The sequence below is a fragment of the Prunus avium genome, chromosome 4, assembly GCF_965620075.1.
Source record: "Prunus avium chromosome 4, drPruAviu1.hap1.1, whole genome shotgun sequence".
Taxonomy (NCBI): Eukaryota; Viridiplantae; Streptophyta; class Magnoliopsida; order Rosales; family Rosaceae; genus Prunus; species Prunus avium.
In genome coordinates this window covers 23,769,206-23,785,499 of record NC_142287.1, presented here as the reverse complement: position 1 = coordinate 23,785,499, position 16,294 = coordinate 23,769,206, and the positions used below count along the sequence as shown (strand labels likewise).

Sequence of the window (16,294 nt, the reverse complement as noted above, 5' to 3'; positions counted from 1 at the left end):
ATACGTGAACCCTTATCTGAACCAAGTAGCTCGCATCAACACTCTAAGCCGTGGGAGTCTCGACGGGGAGTACGAGGGAGATAGCCCTTTTCAGTATTGCGCTCCACTATGTGAGTCAAGTGAAGAGGGGCATGGTTATTCTCATTGTGTCTTTGAAGGTATAAATGGATTTGTTAATTTTGGTGCATTTTGTTGTTCATCAAAGTTATTAAATTTGGATTTACCTCCAATATTTGATCCTTGCAACTGTGAAAATTGCAATGAAAATTGTTTGGGTGTTCAAAGCAATTTTGATAAACAATTTATTGACCAGAACAGTGAAGAGATGGGAATTGAGAAAACTCTCGAAGATCTTATTGATTTTATGGGCATTAATATTTTCACTAGGAAGGTTGCCAAAAATTTGGTTGATTTTGTCAATCGGTTGAAGATTCTAGAGAGAAACATTTGCATTGTCAGAGGGAGTAAGAAGAAGCCAAGAATAACGAAATATTCCAAATATCTTTTTATTTGGAAAGGAAGGTTTCAATTGGATGCTAAAAGATCCAAAATTAATATGAAGCAATTGAAGATTCTATTCGGATTTTCCTCAATCAAAGGCTTGAATTCGAGGACAAATTCTTTCCAACCAGGGGAGTCTGATGCAGGAGCATAGGGGTGGATCAAGATAGATATTTACCATTTAATTAGTTATTTCATGATATATTGATATTTTCTTATTTAGGTAGTTTTAAGATATCTTTTATTATCTATGCGTAAATATTTTAAATTGACGATCGAATTGGTTCATTGTATTCATGTAGGGTCAAGGAGTGTAGCTGTAAAAAATCATCAAAATCAGAGTTGAAATAACCGTTAAATCATGATTTTTCGTTTATAACCGTCGAAAAGTTTTGTCCTATTACTTAATCTCTGAATGTTTATTTTTTCCGATTTTTGGCGTATATGATCTCGAAGTGTAAACAAACAAATTTGACGGTTGGATCGTTGAAACTAGTTTCGTAGAATGCGTATGCCATCAAAACAATATATTCACTAACAATTAAGAGTTTATTTATACTTTCATTAAATATAACATAAGATTTTGTGGTATCCACTAGTGTAAATATTTTAAATTGACGATCGAATGCAGTCATTGTATTCATATAGGATTGAAGAGAAGTTTCTATGTTCTTAGCCGTGTTCACAGGGTTTCTGTGTCCTTTAGCTGTGTTCACAGGGTTTCTGTGTCCTTTAGCCGTGTTCACAGGGTTTCCGTGTCCTTAGCCGTGTTCACAAGGTTTCTGTGTCCTTTAGCCGTGTGCACAGGGTTTCTGTGTCCTTTAACCGAATTCACAGGGTTTCTGTGTTCTTAGCCGTGTTCACAGGGTTTCTGTGTTCTTTACATTCCTCATATCGAATTCCTCATACCCAAAATCACATTCCTCATATCGTATTCCTCGTACCCAAAATCACATCCCTCATATCATATTCCTCGTATTTCCAGTTTTAGATTCAGATCTTCATACCCGAATCCTCATATACTCTTATCCCGAAACCCTAAACTTATATTTTTTTTATCTTATTCTTAAATCCTTCCGCTACCATGGATATCGTTTCCAAAACCACCAAATCCACTTTCTCATATTTCTCCCAAATCCAAATCCCTCAAATCTAAAGTCCTCAATTGCCTTATCTCAAATTTCTCATACTCAAATCAAATCCCTCAAATCTAAAGTCCTCAAATGCCTTATCTCAAATTTCTCATACTCAAATCTCAAATTTCTCATACTCAAATCAAATCCCTCAAATCTAAAGTCCTCAAATGCCTTATCTCAAATTTCTCATACTCAAATCAAATCCCCCAAATCTTATTCACATACCTCTCAAATCCAATTCCTACATCAAATTCATACATCAAATTCCTCAAATCAAATTCCTCCAATCAAAATCCCTCACATTCTCATATCACTTTTTACTTCTCTTATTGCAGACTCAAAACGACCGGTCGCCCGAAGCAAACGACCGGTCGCCCGAAGCAAACGACCGGACGCCCGAAGCAAACGACCAGTCGCCAAAGACTCTGCATGAATTGCATGGATTATCGACTTGTGTGCTACGGATTTCTTGACTCACTTACCAAGTTGGGCATTTGTGACGTATATGCACCAACTTGAGGAGGAGTGTTGAAGTGAGTCTCCTAATTAATCAAGGAGATTTATTTCCTTGATTAATTAGGGGATTTACTTTCCTATTTTATAGATTTATTTTCTTTGATTAATTAAGGGATTTACTTTCCTATTTTTATATAGTTGTCAAATCATTGTATAATTAGGAGATACTTTCCTAATCCTTTACTGGATCTAATTCCTTGTAAAGCACTCATGTAAACTCTTATATATACCTCCTTATGGAGAAGAATAAAAATAAGAACCTAAACAATATTCATATTTTAGCAAAGAGGATGAGCTGAATGATATGCATAGATGCTATTCATACTGGCTTGTTATAGCATCCACAGTGGGAGGGTGTATTTTTGGGGGTGTAAAGCCGCTTTTACATCCCCTTTACACATCCGAGAGTTGTAAATGTGATTTTTGCTTTACTGGGGAAAATGTAAATCTAGAGATGTATAATTGATTTCTTTCACCTTTTTGTTGTAGGTCCCACTTTTGTTCACTTTTTCTCACATTTTCTCATATAGGTCCCACCTGCAAGAGATGTAAAAAAAGATGTATATGTGCATCTAAATTTGCATCTCATGGTGGTGATGCAAATTTACACTCGTTTACATCTCTCCATTGGGGGTGATTCCGATCACAAAGGGTGTTTCTGATCACAAAGGGTGTATATTTAACATACACCTGATTATACACCCTCCCACTGTGGATGCTCTTATCTTAATGATGATCTTAATAATTCTAACTTTTTCTTTATATTTTTTGTTGTGGAAATGGTGGTGTAAGCTCCTGGACCGTGCTGTGGGAATTTTGTTTCTGCTTCTGTGGGGCTTAATCAGAGGAATGGGACATTTTATAAAAAGCATCTCTCTGAATGCAGGACCATCAATGGCACCAAAAATGAATCAAGGGAATTTTATATAAATAAAAAAATTATGGAACTTATATAGGCTTCATGTAACTTTAACTTGGTCGGTTTAAATCATCTTAATTCGAATGTACAAGTCTCTGCCGGTTATGATTTTTGAATCAAAGACCCCATTCAACAAAGTAGAAATTAAATGTCACGAGATCACCCACAGGACCACAACTCTTAAATTCTCTGCTATCCTAATAGTCCCATCTTCATGATTTAAGGTATTGTCTAGCCATAAGCATATATCAAGCTGGTCGTACATAAACAACTCTATAAGCTTATTTTCTCACCCTAGTTAAAAGTTCGTAACCAACAATTAGGTTTATATGGGATTGATAGTGCTCTCTTGTGTCGCATAGTTTCAAGTATATAATGTTGACGGACTATCCGTCAACACCATTTGATTAAATAAAACCGTATGTTTAGGTCATATTAGTCTAATCGGCAATCTAACAACATAACTTGCCAAAATTTATCCTAAACACGTATGTACGCATTCGCAATCATTTTGGATCTCCTATAACTAGTCTACTCCGTCTTATAGTTGTTAATGTCCTCCTGGTTCACATTTTCAATGAAGTTTGTTTGCAAAACAAACACATTTAAAGACTTTGGACATCAATCTCTCTGATCCTGACCTTTTAATTGACTTTGCTTGGCATTTCTTGGATGCATATTTCACGTAGCCCCCTTTGTAGGCATGTCAACTTGAAAACAACTTGATCAATTGTCTCATTAGGGGGTCTCAAGTCGCAGTCTTTGCCCGTTCCTGGTAGGAAATTAGTAGCATGCTTATGCCTGCTTATATTGACCACCCGCACACACCAGTCATATTTTAGACTCATTTCGTCCACACATTGCGTATAAAATTAACCAGCTCATGATTTGCTCTCTGACTTTTATAATTAGCAAATGCGAAAACAAAAACGAAGAAAATGACTTAACAGGTGGTGCTTATTGGTTGGTCGGCAGAACACATGACATTTATTATAAATTTTAATTCTAAATAACCAGCTTAGGGCATTTGGGTTTACTGACAAGATTCAAGAACATGGCATGGCCAACCCACAGACTTATTTATTACTATTTCCTTTTTATTTTTTTGGCTTTGGTAGCCCATATCACATGTTCATCGTTATCTTATTACTCGGTCGTTGACTCTGAATATTGTTTTTCATGTTCATACATGCTCTCTATGTAGAATATTAGAGTAATTTTGAAGTTGTCGCTTTGGCAATGTACGTACACTCAATATGTGACTCTATTTCGGGAGTAATTTTTTAGTGTGATCGTAAGACTGTCGTTTTGTGTTACTGATATACTCATGTTATAACACGTGTATATTTATTAAAACTTATTTCTCTCACTCATATTATACTCTATGAATAAGAATAACATCGCGTAACAAAAAAAAAACCATGAGCTCTCACATTAGATGCTACCACATTTGACATTCCCATTATTACCACAATGTCACTGAGCAAGTGAGCAACACTTAATTAGCTCCAAAACGTGGTCGGTTAATTAAGTATTGGTAGGTGCTAGACCATCCAATCCAACGGGCAATGGTTAATATGACTTCATAGTCCAATTCATTCATGTTCATAGCATAGCATACCCCATGTTAACGGTCACATAAAATATAGCCGTTGAGATGTGGTACCCTTTTAAATATTCAATTCTTCCTGACAGTTCTCATCTATCATCTGCTGCCTTCCCCCTCCAATATTAAAAGTTCGTTAACTAGTTCTCTAGGAAGATTATCAATGTTAAGCAAGATTTAAAAAATTAATCACCTTTCCGATTTACTTTTGCGTTTTTTTTCTTCTTTTTAAATAATTTAATCAGAGCAAAAGCCCCACTTCCAGAATCATCTGGGCATTGCCACTTCGATGTGTTTTTGTTAGAGAAAGGGAGGGCTCTTAATCCAAGAAATGCCCACTTTTTTTTTTCTTTTTCTGTATTTATTTTTTGAGGGTCAATCCAAGCAGGAATAAAACATTTTCTGAAATTTTATACACAAATTGATAAAATAGGTTAATGTGAGATTACTAAAATGACACAACAGAAAAACTTTATCTTCATTGTTACAATGATGGTTTTTCCTCAGCTCAGCTACCATCATAACAAGTATTTATATTAAAAGGAAGTAATATTTAAGACTAGAATTTCAGTTCTCAATATCTAAACCAGAAGAGTTTTATCTTTTTTTGTCGGTGTATAAGATAAAAACCAGATATCGAACCCGTGACATGTAAGTTTTTCTCTTTCAACTTGAATAAAATTATGTTGAACTTATTTGTACGGATTCTAGAATCCAATAAATTCCTGCAAAAACATTTCATTGATATCAATACCTATTCCATACGCCAAAAACCCCAATGCCACGTGGAGAAAACCCATTTACATGCTGACGCGTTACCTCTTATCCCCACCATTTTTTCTTCTTCAAAAACGGTCACACCACCTCTTCATCCGACGGCTCGCATTTCATCGCAATACCCGCTCCCTCTTCTCCTCTATATATAAACTCCCTCCTCGCCATTTCACCCATTAACTAACTTCTTCACTTCTCACAGCTCTCAAATAAAACTCTCATCGGAAAAGGTAAGATTCCGACCAAGTCCCAAACTCAAACGCCGGAAAAATGTCGATGAGCTCGAGCAACACCTGGTTACTCTCTCTCAAGGTCGTTCTCATCTCCACCGGTTTGGTGTCCATGGCCGTGGCGCTAAAGCTCTCAGCTCCAGTGGTTTCGGACATCGTCGCCTCCCAAGTCCCTTCTCTCTGGAGCTCAGCGCTCTCCTGGCTCAGACCTCCCTACCTCTACATCCTCATCAACTGCATCATCATCAGCATCGTCGCCTCCTCCAAGCTCCATCCGAGACTCGAAGATTCGTCGCCGGAGATGATCGCCGTCCCTGCGCCAGTGACTCCGGTGAAGATCTCCGGAGAAGTCGTGAGGACGGACTACGCGGAGTACGAAGCCGTCGTTTTGAACGAGTACGGTTACGATGCGAATGTGTTGCCGAAGGTTCTAGATTCGTACGAATCGGCCGGTGGAGTGGTGGTGGAAGCTAGGATTTCAGAGGCGGCGGAGAATGAGAAGGAGAAGAGCGATGTTCGAGGGGCGGTGGACGGCGGCGATGAGGCCGTGCGGGTGTCGACGCCTGTGCGGACTCGTTTGCAGAGGAAAGACTCCATGGAGTTTTGGTTGAACGAGAACGAGAAACCTCCCGTTTCTTCTAGATTTGGTCATAGAAAATCCGCCAGAGCTAGCCCTGAAGGTACCCCTCTCTCTGCGTACGACATGTCGTATGATTATTCCTTCTAATCGTTATATTAAGTCCAAATTTTTTTGAAATTTTCGGATAGGAACAAGGAACTGAGAAAACCGACTGGTCGGAGCACCACCTGTATTTTTTATTTTTAAAATTTTCGTTATTGTCGTTCAAATTCAAATTTGCTTGATAGTGCGAAAAGTCGAGATTGCCCTCGGCTTATAGGGGGTCAGCCAGGGGAGCAATTTTAAAAGACGAGGTCAAAATGGTAAATTAATAAGTGAAGTTTGTTGTGTTGTTTTGTTTTGTGGGAAATGCAGGTGGGAAGTCGTTGGGAGTGGCGAGGCCGAAGCGGCAGGACACGCTTGAGAGCACGTGGAAGACGATAACGGAGGGGCGTTCGATGCCGTTAACTAGGCACCTGAAGAAGTCCGACACGTGGGACACGCATGTGCGGAGTGTGGACCAGAACACGCCTCCCAAGTCCAAGATGAACAAGTCCGAGACGTTCCAGGACCCGAGCAGCGCAACCGTTAACTCGCCGTCGCTGCTGAGTCCGTCGACCGGGTCGGGTCGGCTCAGGAAGGAACCGTCGCTGAGTCAGGACGATTTGAACCGCCGAGTGGAGGCGTTCATCAAGAAGTTCAACGAGGAGATGAGGCTGCAGAGGCAGGAGTCGTTGAATCAGTACCATGAGATGATTAGAAGTGGGGCCCGGGCTCCATTGGCTCATTAGTTTATTTTTTTTGGTCTGAACCATGAGGTGGTCCTGGATGGGCCCCAACTATGGGTGGCACTTTTAAGCCTTAATTACAATCCAGACTAATCCCCACTCACACCGGATCGGCCCATAAGGGGTAAAGTGTTGGCCAAAGTGGTGACTCCGTACGAGAGCAGGGATCGAACCCCTGACCTCTCTTAAGGAATAAGAGTGCCGAACCACTCACACCAAATCACCTTTGTTCATTGGCTCATTAGTTTCAGTTTCAGTTATTTATCTCTTTTTTCCTTTTCTCTGTTTTTGTTTATAATTTAAACAAAGCAGACAGAGCATTCGGCGGGCAATAGGCAATTACCATATGTTAATTATTGGGTTGGTTTTTTTTTTTTTTTTTTTGGGTAAAAATAAAACCTATAAAAGGGTGGTGAAAAAATACAGAGATAGTGCACCCAATTTTTGTTGGGTTACAAATGATGTTTATAGTGAGCTAACTAAAATTCTTGCCAATATTCAATATGTTCCGAGAAAAAGAGTTGAGGGGATGTTGTTTGGAATTTATGTTCATTGGGGAATTACAGATATCAGATCAAAAAATTGACTCCCTATACTAGATTTGTTTCGTTAATCAGTTCAAATTAGAGCGATTCACATCACGAGTATGTTGGTTCTAAGAGCTCCTACTTTATCTAATATGTGGTGTTTACGTGTTGAGAATTGATTCATGGATGTAAGAATGTGTGTCAACTGGTTCCAATATAACTACATCAAAGCTATAAATTCTTTACCTCAGTTTGTTTAGTTCAACTAAAAACCATTTCCCTTTCACCAACCAGCCAACCAATTTCATAATGCAAGGCACAGAGAAGATGAGCAGGAAAGCTTTAGGATCATGTTAATTTCATATATAATTTGCAAGGGCGGTGAAGTGACCAAAACCTGGCTAACCGCAATAAATTCCAGCCGAAGTTTGGCCCTGCAGATATGGCCAAAAGCCTTGGGAAAATGTTTTTTTTTTTTTCTTTTCTGCTTCTGGATAAGCACTCAAGAAAAAAGTAAGCACTCAAGAAAAAAAAAGGTTGGAAATTTGGTTGCCTAGAAAATCATCCATTTTAAGACTGCAAGGCCTGTCGTCTACCTGAGTCCCTTGTCATACTTGCAAGAGATCAGTCCAGACTCCAACTATAAGATCACATCACCCTGCAGCTCTAAACGATTGATTCATGGAGCTAAAGACATCTCCTTATTTATTTGGCTCTGGCAGTATCTCATATAGTGCCAATTGCCCTAAAGCCAATATCCACCGATCAGATGGGCTTGCATTATACTTTATTGCTAAAAATTTGGTATCGTAGGTCACGCACATTGAATCTGACCGTTGATTGATGTACTATGTGTTTCGCATGCACGTACGTACGTATTTTTCATGTTTAATACACTTGGTTTTTTACAAAAGTTTCAATAAAACACACAAAATTCACGTATTATACCCATAAATTTTGCATATTATTGAATAATAATAATAATATATATTAAAAAATTTAAATCTATAAAGTATATATATCGAAACTAGCAAGTTAATATATATAAAGTATAAACTAATACAATTAGAAGGGTCCTGTTCTTGTAATTTTTTTACACGTGAGCGACGAATCGCAAGTTGGACGCTAGTTGGGTCCTTCTTAAAAAAAATTATTTTCGTATAGCCGCGCGGAGTTACAGGGATCCTTTTTTATTTTAATCATAAATAGTATAGCCGCACGGCGATACTCTAGAATTTTTTTTAAAAGCGTAGCCATGAGGCTTTACTGGGGTCTTTTTTAAAATAAAATAAAAATAGTATAGCCGGACGGCTATACTCTTTACATAGAGATCTTTTAAAAAAAAATTGTTTTTCCCCAATATTTCTTTTTGGATAGTTTAGAGCATTATCCATTACTATTAGACTATTACTCGAGTTTCTATTGTCCCTTTTTGATTTTTTACTTTTCTAGAGTTATTATCCGTACAAAGAATTTAGTATTTTCACATTTAATACTCATATTGTACATGTATATATGTATTTTTCATGCTTAATACACTTAGTTTTTTACAAAACTTTCAATAATACACACAAAACTCACATATTATACACATAATTTTTGCATATTATTGAATAATAATAATATATATTTAAATATTTAAATCTATAAAGTGTATATATTGAAACTAGCAAGTTAATCTATATATATAAAGCAAAAGGCAGAGAATGGTGAAACATTCAAAATACCAGAAAATACCCTTGGTTAATGCAAACATTAAGAATTGAAATTATTAATTAAATGAGGATAATATGGTAAATTCATACTTTTTCATATTTTAAAAAATAAAAAATAAAAATAAAAATCAGATAATGGATCCTATTTTTATGGAACACAACTACCCATTATCTTTTTTTTTAATTCTATAATAAATTTAAACTTTTTTATAAAAAAAAACCCTCTCACAGGCACGAAAGTGCGTGCAGAGAGGCTAGTGTATTCTAAATTAAACTCAAACTTTAATGCACATAGGAGCTTAGGCCAACTAGTATATATAAAGTATAAACTAATGCAACTAGAAGTGTCTTTTTTATAATTTTTTTTTTTAATAAAAAGTAGGGTCCACTTGGTTTTTTTATAAATAGTATAGCCGCCCGGCTATACTCTAGATTTTTTTTTATAAAAAAGTATATAGCCGCGCGGCTATACGGTTTTTGACACGTGGTCGCTAAATCGCTAGTTGGGCGCTAGGCGGGTCCTTTTTATGTTTTTGTTTTTTAATAAATAGTAGAGCCGGGCGGCTATACTAGGGACTTTATGAAAAAAAAAAGGTGTATAGCCGCGCGGCGTTAATGGGGATGCTATTTAGACAAACAAAATTGACCACATTAGCTGACTACCTTATGTGGCAGCTGATGTGGTCATGCCATGTCAATTAATGAATATTGCTTTGTAGATTTTATTTTTATTTACTTTTTTTAAAATAATCCTTAAAAACAACAAAATTATAATTAATTATAATTAACCCTAGCATCTTTACGCTGTAGCAGGCTGCAGCTTCGTTCTTTACTCAACACTCCCTTCCTCCATCAAATCTATCTTTACCCAGTAAAACCAGCGCACTGCTTGCCACATCTCCCAGCACCACCAAGCCGTGCGAGAAACCCGACAAATCGCATCAATCCATCTTCATTTTTAAAATAAAAATAGTTCATATTTTGGGAATTGTTCAACTTCGATCCTTCACCAGACTGCCCATTTGATTGGAAAGCTAATACCCCATTCCTATCAACACACTAAAGCTTTAAAATTCTTTTTAATTCTTATACACATGACCATAGAATAAGAGATCTCAAAATCAATTCGGATTTTCTAGATAGCTAGTGAAATAGGCATTTAGATTTTCGAGTTGGAATTTCTTGATTAGTTGATTTGCAGAGTTGGGTTTGTTGAATCAAAGAATTAGTTTTCTTTTTGGAGGAAGATCGCAGGAGGATGAAAAAAGACCAAAAGGGAAGGAGAAGGCAACCAAAGGGATACAATGAAGAAGATGAAAATTTTAAAATATAAATTACTTAATTTAAAAAGGAAAAAATAAAAACACAGTTGGCCACATTTAAGTAACGTGTCATATACACATCAGTTGCCACATAAGGTGGTCAATTAATGTGGTCAATCTTGTGTGTCTAAATAGCATTACTCTTTTAAAATTGGTTTGCCCCGATTTTTGTTTATCGATAAGAGTAGTTTAGAGCATTATCCATTACTATTAGGCCATTACTTGAGTCTCTATTGTCTCCTTGAGTTTTTACTTTTCCAGAATTATTACCCATATAAAGAATTTAGCATTTTCACGTTTAATACTCGTATTGTACAGAAATCATCCATGTGTAGATACCTCTTATTGCCATTGTCTTAGAAGCACCTCCTTTCTGTTAAATGATGTCATTTCCAAGTCCTTACGAAACTGAGAGTTAGGGCTTCGTAACCTTATGTTCTCCATGTCGATTTTTGCTGCAAGATTTCCAATATACTTTGATGGTAATTGTATCAATTAGGGAAAGTCTTTTTTTTTTTTTTTAAAATGTTGGGTCAATTAATTACCTCTTTCTTTTTCTGCATGGGACGGAATAATTCGAACCCAAAACCACGTCCATGGAAGTGAAGGTTTATAAAACGAAATCAATAGCAAAATGGTTCTTTATTTACACAAACATCACCATATTAAATCCTCAAAACTGAAAACACAGACAACTATAATACTTTCCTTAATGTTGGTTAACATAATTGGGTCAAGGATGCATCACTCGATGGTCTTTCTTATAATTGGGTAAACCATTTTACCTTTTACAGATGTGCCTGATTTTCAGAACCAAAATATTTAGGGCACAAGAGGATGAACAACGTTTCTATTGACCTCTCAACTTGAGTGGAAGTAAAAAAATTTGCTCCTAACTAATCAGAATGCTTTACAAGGATTCATGTCCTTTCACATATTCACCCTCGACAACTTTTGTACTTTAGTTCTTCAGATTTAACACATAACTAATACAATTTGAGAAAGCATTGCGTTTGTGGGGTTGAGCCTCAACAGCGTTATATAGAGAACACATTAAATACACACTATGATATTAATTTAGATCTATTACATTCTGTACGTGGTTCGATTTTATGTCATTAATCAATTGCCTACATTGCCATTGTAACTGGGAAAAGCCTATCCAAGAAAGTATACACACCCCCTCCTAACAGAAGTGCACCACTGTTAAAACAACAAAATGAAACATGTTATTGAAAGCCATGTAGGAACCTGTCTTGTGGGGAACTTACATGTATTAAGAAGTTTCAAAGATTTGAAAAGGAGAAAGAAAGGGATTTAAGTATAACCTGATCGGGTTGATCCATGCCGAAAATTTGCGAAACGAAAGTAGGCTCTGCATATATATGGGTTTTGCTCAGCAAAAAGAAAAAGAATAACTTTGTAGCGGAGTTCACTGTAATTAGAGTAATGCTACACTTACCACATTTTTATCCCACATTTCTGTACCACGTGATGTGGCATGTCCATTATCCATATCATATGCCACATCAATTAAATCAATGAGGTATATTTTAATAAAGAAAAAAAAAAGGTGTTAATCACATTAATTAGTTGATGTGGTATGTACATATCAGCTGCCACATCATGTGGTGTAAAATTGTGGTATAGAAATGTGGTAAGACTAGTATTATTCCTCTAATTAATCGCACAGACAGACACGAGTACACAAGTATGATTTAAAGTTGCCAGCACTGTTAAAGTATTGAAATCGTTTAATATGAGGACAGTCACAGGCAAGCAGATAACCACACAATAATAAAGAAATATGGTGGAAGCTTTCACTTGCTGTTCTGTTCTAACAGAATAACTTACAACTAACTAAAAAGTGATAGATTACATACCTGCAATGCTCCAGCAAAAGAAGCAGCAAGAAGTAGAGGAGCAACATAACCAGTTGTGTACGTCAAAAGTAAGCTGCCTCCTATAACTGGATTCTGTAATAAAATTTGTTCTCATGCATTAAATATTATTCGATGCCTATGTAAACCAATTAGGGAAAGGGAAAACTTGAGCTGGAAAGAACACTCAGAGCATCAACTTTGATAAATGACTCCCAAAGCATCGATACACATGCAGTATGAGTAAATTCTCTGCTCTTTTTTTTTCCTCTACTGTTTTGAGTGTTTGCATGCTATGATACAACATGGATGATTCAAAAAAATTTCTATATATGAAATACTGGAGATGATTAACTGAGATCAATATGCAAGAAATAAAGGGAAGACACAGAGAGAGAGAGAGAGACAGAGAGAGACAGAGCCATTACAACATCCACAAATGTCAAACTACAGCTTTTTCTGCCAGAAATCTGAAGAAAACTAAAAGCTCAAAATGAATTCAAGAATATCAAAAATTTGAGTTTACCTTCGATGTAGCTACATATCCTAGCAGAGTGGCCAACACTGGCGTACTGCATGGTGAGGCAGCTAAAGCAAATGTAAGCCCAGCTAGATATGCTTGCACACCTAGCATGTGAAAGTTTATCAAAGTTGAAACTCATAAGATCGAGACAACCAGCTTTTATCTAAACCACAAAAACTCAAAAAATTAGGGTGGGTAGTTACTTGATGGGAAATTAGCAGCAGCAGCCCGGGGATCAAAATTGTTAAAAAATGAGGGGAGCTGTAGTTCAATTACCTACAATTTCAACCCATAAGATGATAGCATAAAAATGAGGAATAACATTAAATCAGAAAGAACTAGTCAATCAAAGTCTTCTAAAAGGTTAAACTAAACAATCAGACTTCGGGGGCATATCACACAGATACAAAATGGAAATGATAAACATTGAAAGGTGATAGATACTATCAAATAAAAGAAGCACATGCTGGGGAGAAAATGACGTTAGAACATAAATAAATACCTCGAGGAGATTCAAGCCCATAACAATAGCTAAACCTGAAGCAGCCAAAGGTAACCCCTGCCCAGTCTGTCCATATGCCTTTCCAGCAAATGAGGCTCCTATGCCTAAGAGTGCAAGTGTAGTTGCCAATCCTAATGAGAATGCAATTGAATTCCCAACAACCTGACCAAAAAAGGCACATTAACCTCATGCATGTGTCATTGAGAGAGAGAGAGAGAGAGAGAGAGAGAGAGAACCAATCATATAACTACACAAGTAGCTTACAAAAGCAATCAAAAGTTGCACGTAATGAAAAAAAATATAAGGAACCACATAATACTAAGATAACTAAGCATACAAGAAAAAACTAAAGCCTTGTTTAGATAAGTGACTAAACTGATGTTACTAACAGTCTGTTTCAAATATAATGAACATGGAAAAAGAACAAAAAAAAATGCACAAGCCAGTGAAAGTAGTTCCAAACTATTTTTCGGCATTTTGATATTTAAAATGCTAATACATTCAAAGCTTCAAAATATTTTTTACTATTAATAATCAAAGCGCCTAAACTAATGATTTAATTACTCCCATACTTCAGAGGTAAGTTTGACACATAAACAACACCTAGGACTTTACAGAAAAAAGACGAACAATTGAAATAAGAGAACTGGTTTAGCAAGTTATCACCTCTGCCTTGCTTTTCCCTGAGCCAAATGCTCCTGTATGATTTTAATCAATTCAAATCAGCATTACACATGATGTACACAAAAGAGTGAAAGTCATCACCCAAATACAACTCCCTTCGCCTATTTCTCCCCAAAGCCACAATATAAAAGATATCAATTTTTACCTATGTAACCTAGTGTCAGTGGCAGAACGCTAAGAGTACAAGGAGAAAGGCTGGTCACAAGCCCAGCCCCAAAAATAACTGCCAAACTGTTAAGATGAATAAGCAATGAGAAGCAGCGTATATTCCAAGATGCTGAATAATAAAAAATACAAATGTGAATGAAGACAAGAATATGGGACTGAACCTAGAGAAACTGAGGGCAGATAACTGGTCTTGAACAGCCTCATTAGCTTCTTGTCCAGCAGAAAATAGGAAACCTCCAAACCATTCTCCGGGGCCACCATCAGCCAAGGTATAAACTGAAACAGCACCTTCCTGACTCAGAAAAGAATTCTAGTTCCTGAGATTGTATATGAGAAGTATAATTTGGATACAGATTTTAAAAGTAGCTTGACCCATTTGCACAAAAAGTTAATTTTTGGACCCTAAATCTAAAGCATTATCATCAAGCAGCAGTACTACAAAAACTATAAGGACTAAATAGCATAATGGAATTGAATTTTGAAAAAATATTAATTACTGAAAAGGTAAGAAGCCATTAGCACTTAAACACAAAACAAATTCTCACCAAAATATTTCCCGTGCTTACAGCCTTTGCCATGTCTGCGAAGACCAAATTTGCCACTGAAACATAAAAAAATTAAAAATTATCATAGTTACAAGCAAGTTTATAGAGTTCATGTAATCACCCTAAATAAACTGAGAATCACAAGTTACAGAGAGAAACTGAGAGCTGTTAATGCAACTATGTACATGTATATTATCTAAATATGCAAGTGAATCATATTTAAATGGTATGATCAATTGCCGGAACCACAACTATACATGGAAGATTTCCTTACATTTTTCAAAACTAAATACGTCCACAATACAAAGGAATCGGAAAAGTTCCCCTTATATGTCTCAATCTTTGAAGTTACACCCATTCATTGTAGAATAGAGATATGAAAGTTTACTTCTTTGGGGAAAATAAAGAAAGAAAGAGGCAGTGGAAACAGAACGTACTGGTTTTTAAGCAAAAGACAAAGGCTGTTAGCCTGTTACCTGCCATGGAATTTACAACTGTCTTAAATGGAAAGCTGCTGCTTGTATCACTCTTGGCCAATGATACCAAATCTTGGCTAAGATCCTGAGGTGTAGAAGTAGAAGGCCCCTTTAGCATTCTGATGGGTACCATATATTTACCTTGAAGATAGAAATTTGAGAAACAATTGTGTTACAATATTATATATTAGTAACACCAACATGTATACCACTCTGATGAATCATAAGAGACAGCTCAATCTTCAGGCCAACATAAATATTTATATATAAAAAAAAAAAACGAAAGAATCACAATTTACTCACCGTGACTACTTTTCTGGCCACCCTTGCAGCTTGAAATTGTGAAAGAATTAATTCCATAGCTGCCGCAATGGTTGATAGCCAAATTCATCTGCACAATTATCATGGAAAATCTCAAAAAATAGAACACAAAAGTGGAACATTGAATGATACGTTTGGCCCCTGGGAAAATCTTTTAGCTTTATTTTCACAAGTGAGTGGCTTGGAGCCGAGAAAACTACAAGGTTTACCTCAACTTTTTTGGATTTGCTTCACAGAGCAGCAGCGAAAGCAAGCAAGCGATGGCAGCGAGTGAGATAACGTCAATGGTGGATCATTGTTAACCAAGAAACGTCAGTGGTCAAAGGCATGCTTGTCGAAATATCAAAGGGGGATACGGGCTTTAGTGGGCTCTTGTCATCTCAAGGCCATGCATATGGGTTTATTGGGCTCGCAGCTGGCAGTAGAGCGGAAAGGCTATAATGAGGAGATTAGAGGATGAGCTTATTTGAGGGGTTCAATCTTCCACCATCAACAAATATAAGAAAATTAATTGACTTAAACATTTCAAATAATTTGAAGGT

At 36.6% G+C, this 16,294-nt stretch overlaps 2 protein-coding genes across 2 annotated transcripts; one reads left to right on the top strand and one right to left on the bottom strand.

Moving 5' to 3' along the window:
- The first annotated feature begins 5,614 nt into the window (after positions 1-5,614).
- LOC110772932 (cotton fiber-like protein (DUF761)) lies at positions 5,615-7,584 on the top strand. Its single transcript, XM_088251452.1, has 2 exons — positions 5,615-6,362; positions 6,677-7,584. The coding sequence occupies exons 1-2, from the start codon at positions 5,723-5,725 to the stop codon at positions 7,090-7,092; spliced, it is 1,056 nt and encodes a 351-aa protein (XP_088107578.1). The 5' UTR covers positions 5,615-5,722; the 3' UTR covers positions 7,093-7,584.
- A 3,935-nt stretch (positions 7,585-11,519) lies between these two features.
- On the bottom strand, positions 11,520-16,118 carry CCDA (cytochrome c biogenesis protein family). Its single transcript, XM_021977445.2, has 13 exons — positions 15,962-16,118; positions 15,735-15,822; positions 15,432-15,572; positions 14,956-15,011; positions 14,572-14,702; positions 14,388-14,473; positions 14,225-14,256; positions 13,559-13,720; positions 13,260-13,332; positions 13,060-13,160; positions 12,537-12,629; positions 11,982-12,028; positions 11,520-11,856 (listed from the first exon to the last, which is right to left on the bottom strand). Exons 2-13 carry the CDS (start codon positions 15,820-15,822, stop codon positions 11,784-11,786), a joined length of 1,083 nt encoding a protein of 360 aa, XP_021833137.1. The 5' UTR covers positions 15,962-16,118; the 3' UTR covers positions 11,520-11,783.
- Between the last annotated feature and the right edge of the window lie 176 nt (positions 16,119-16,294).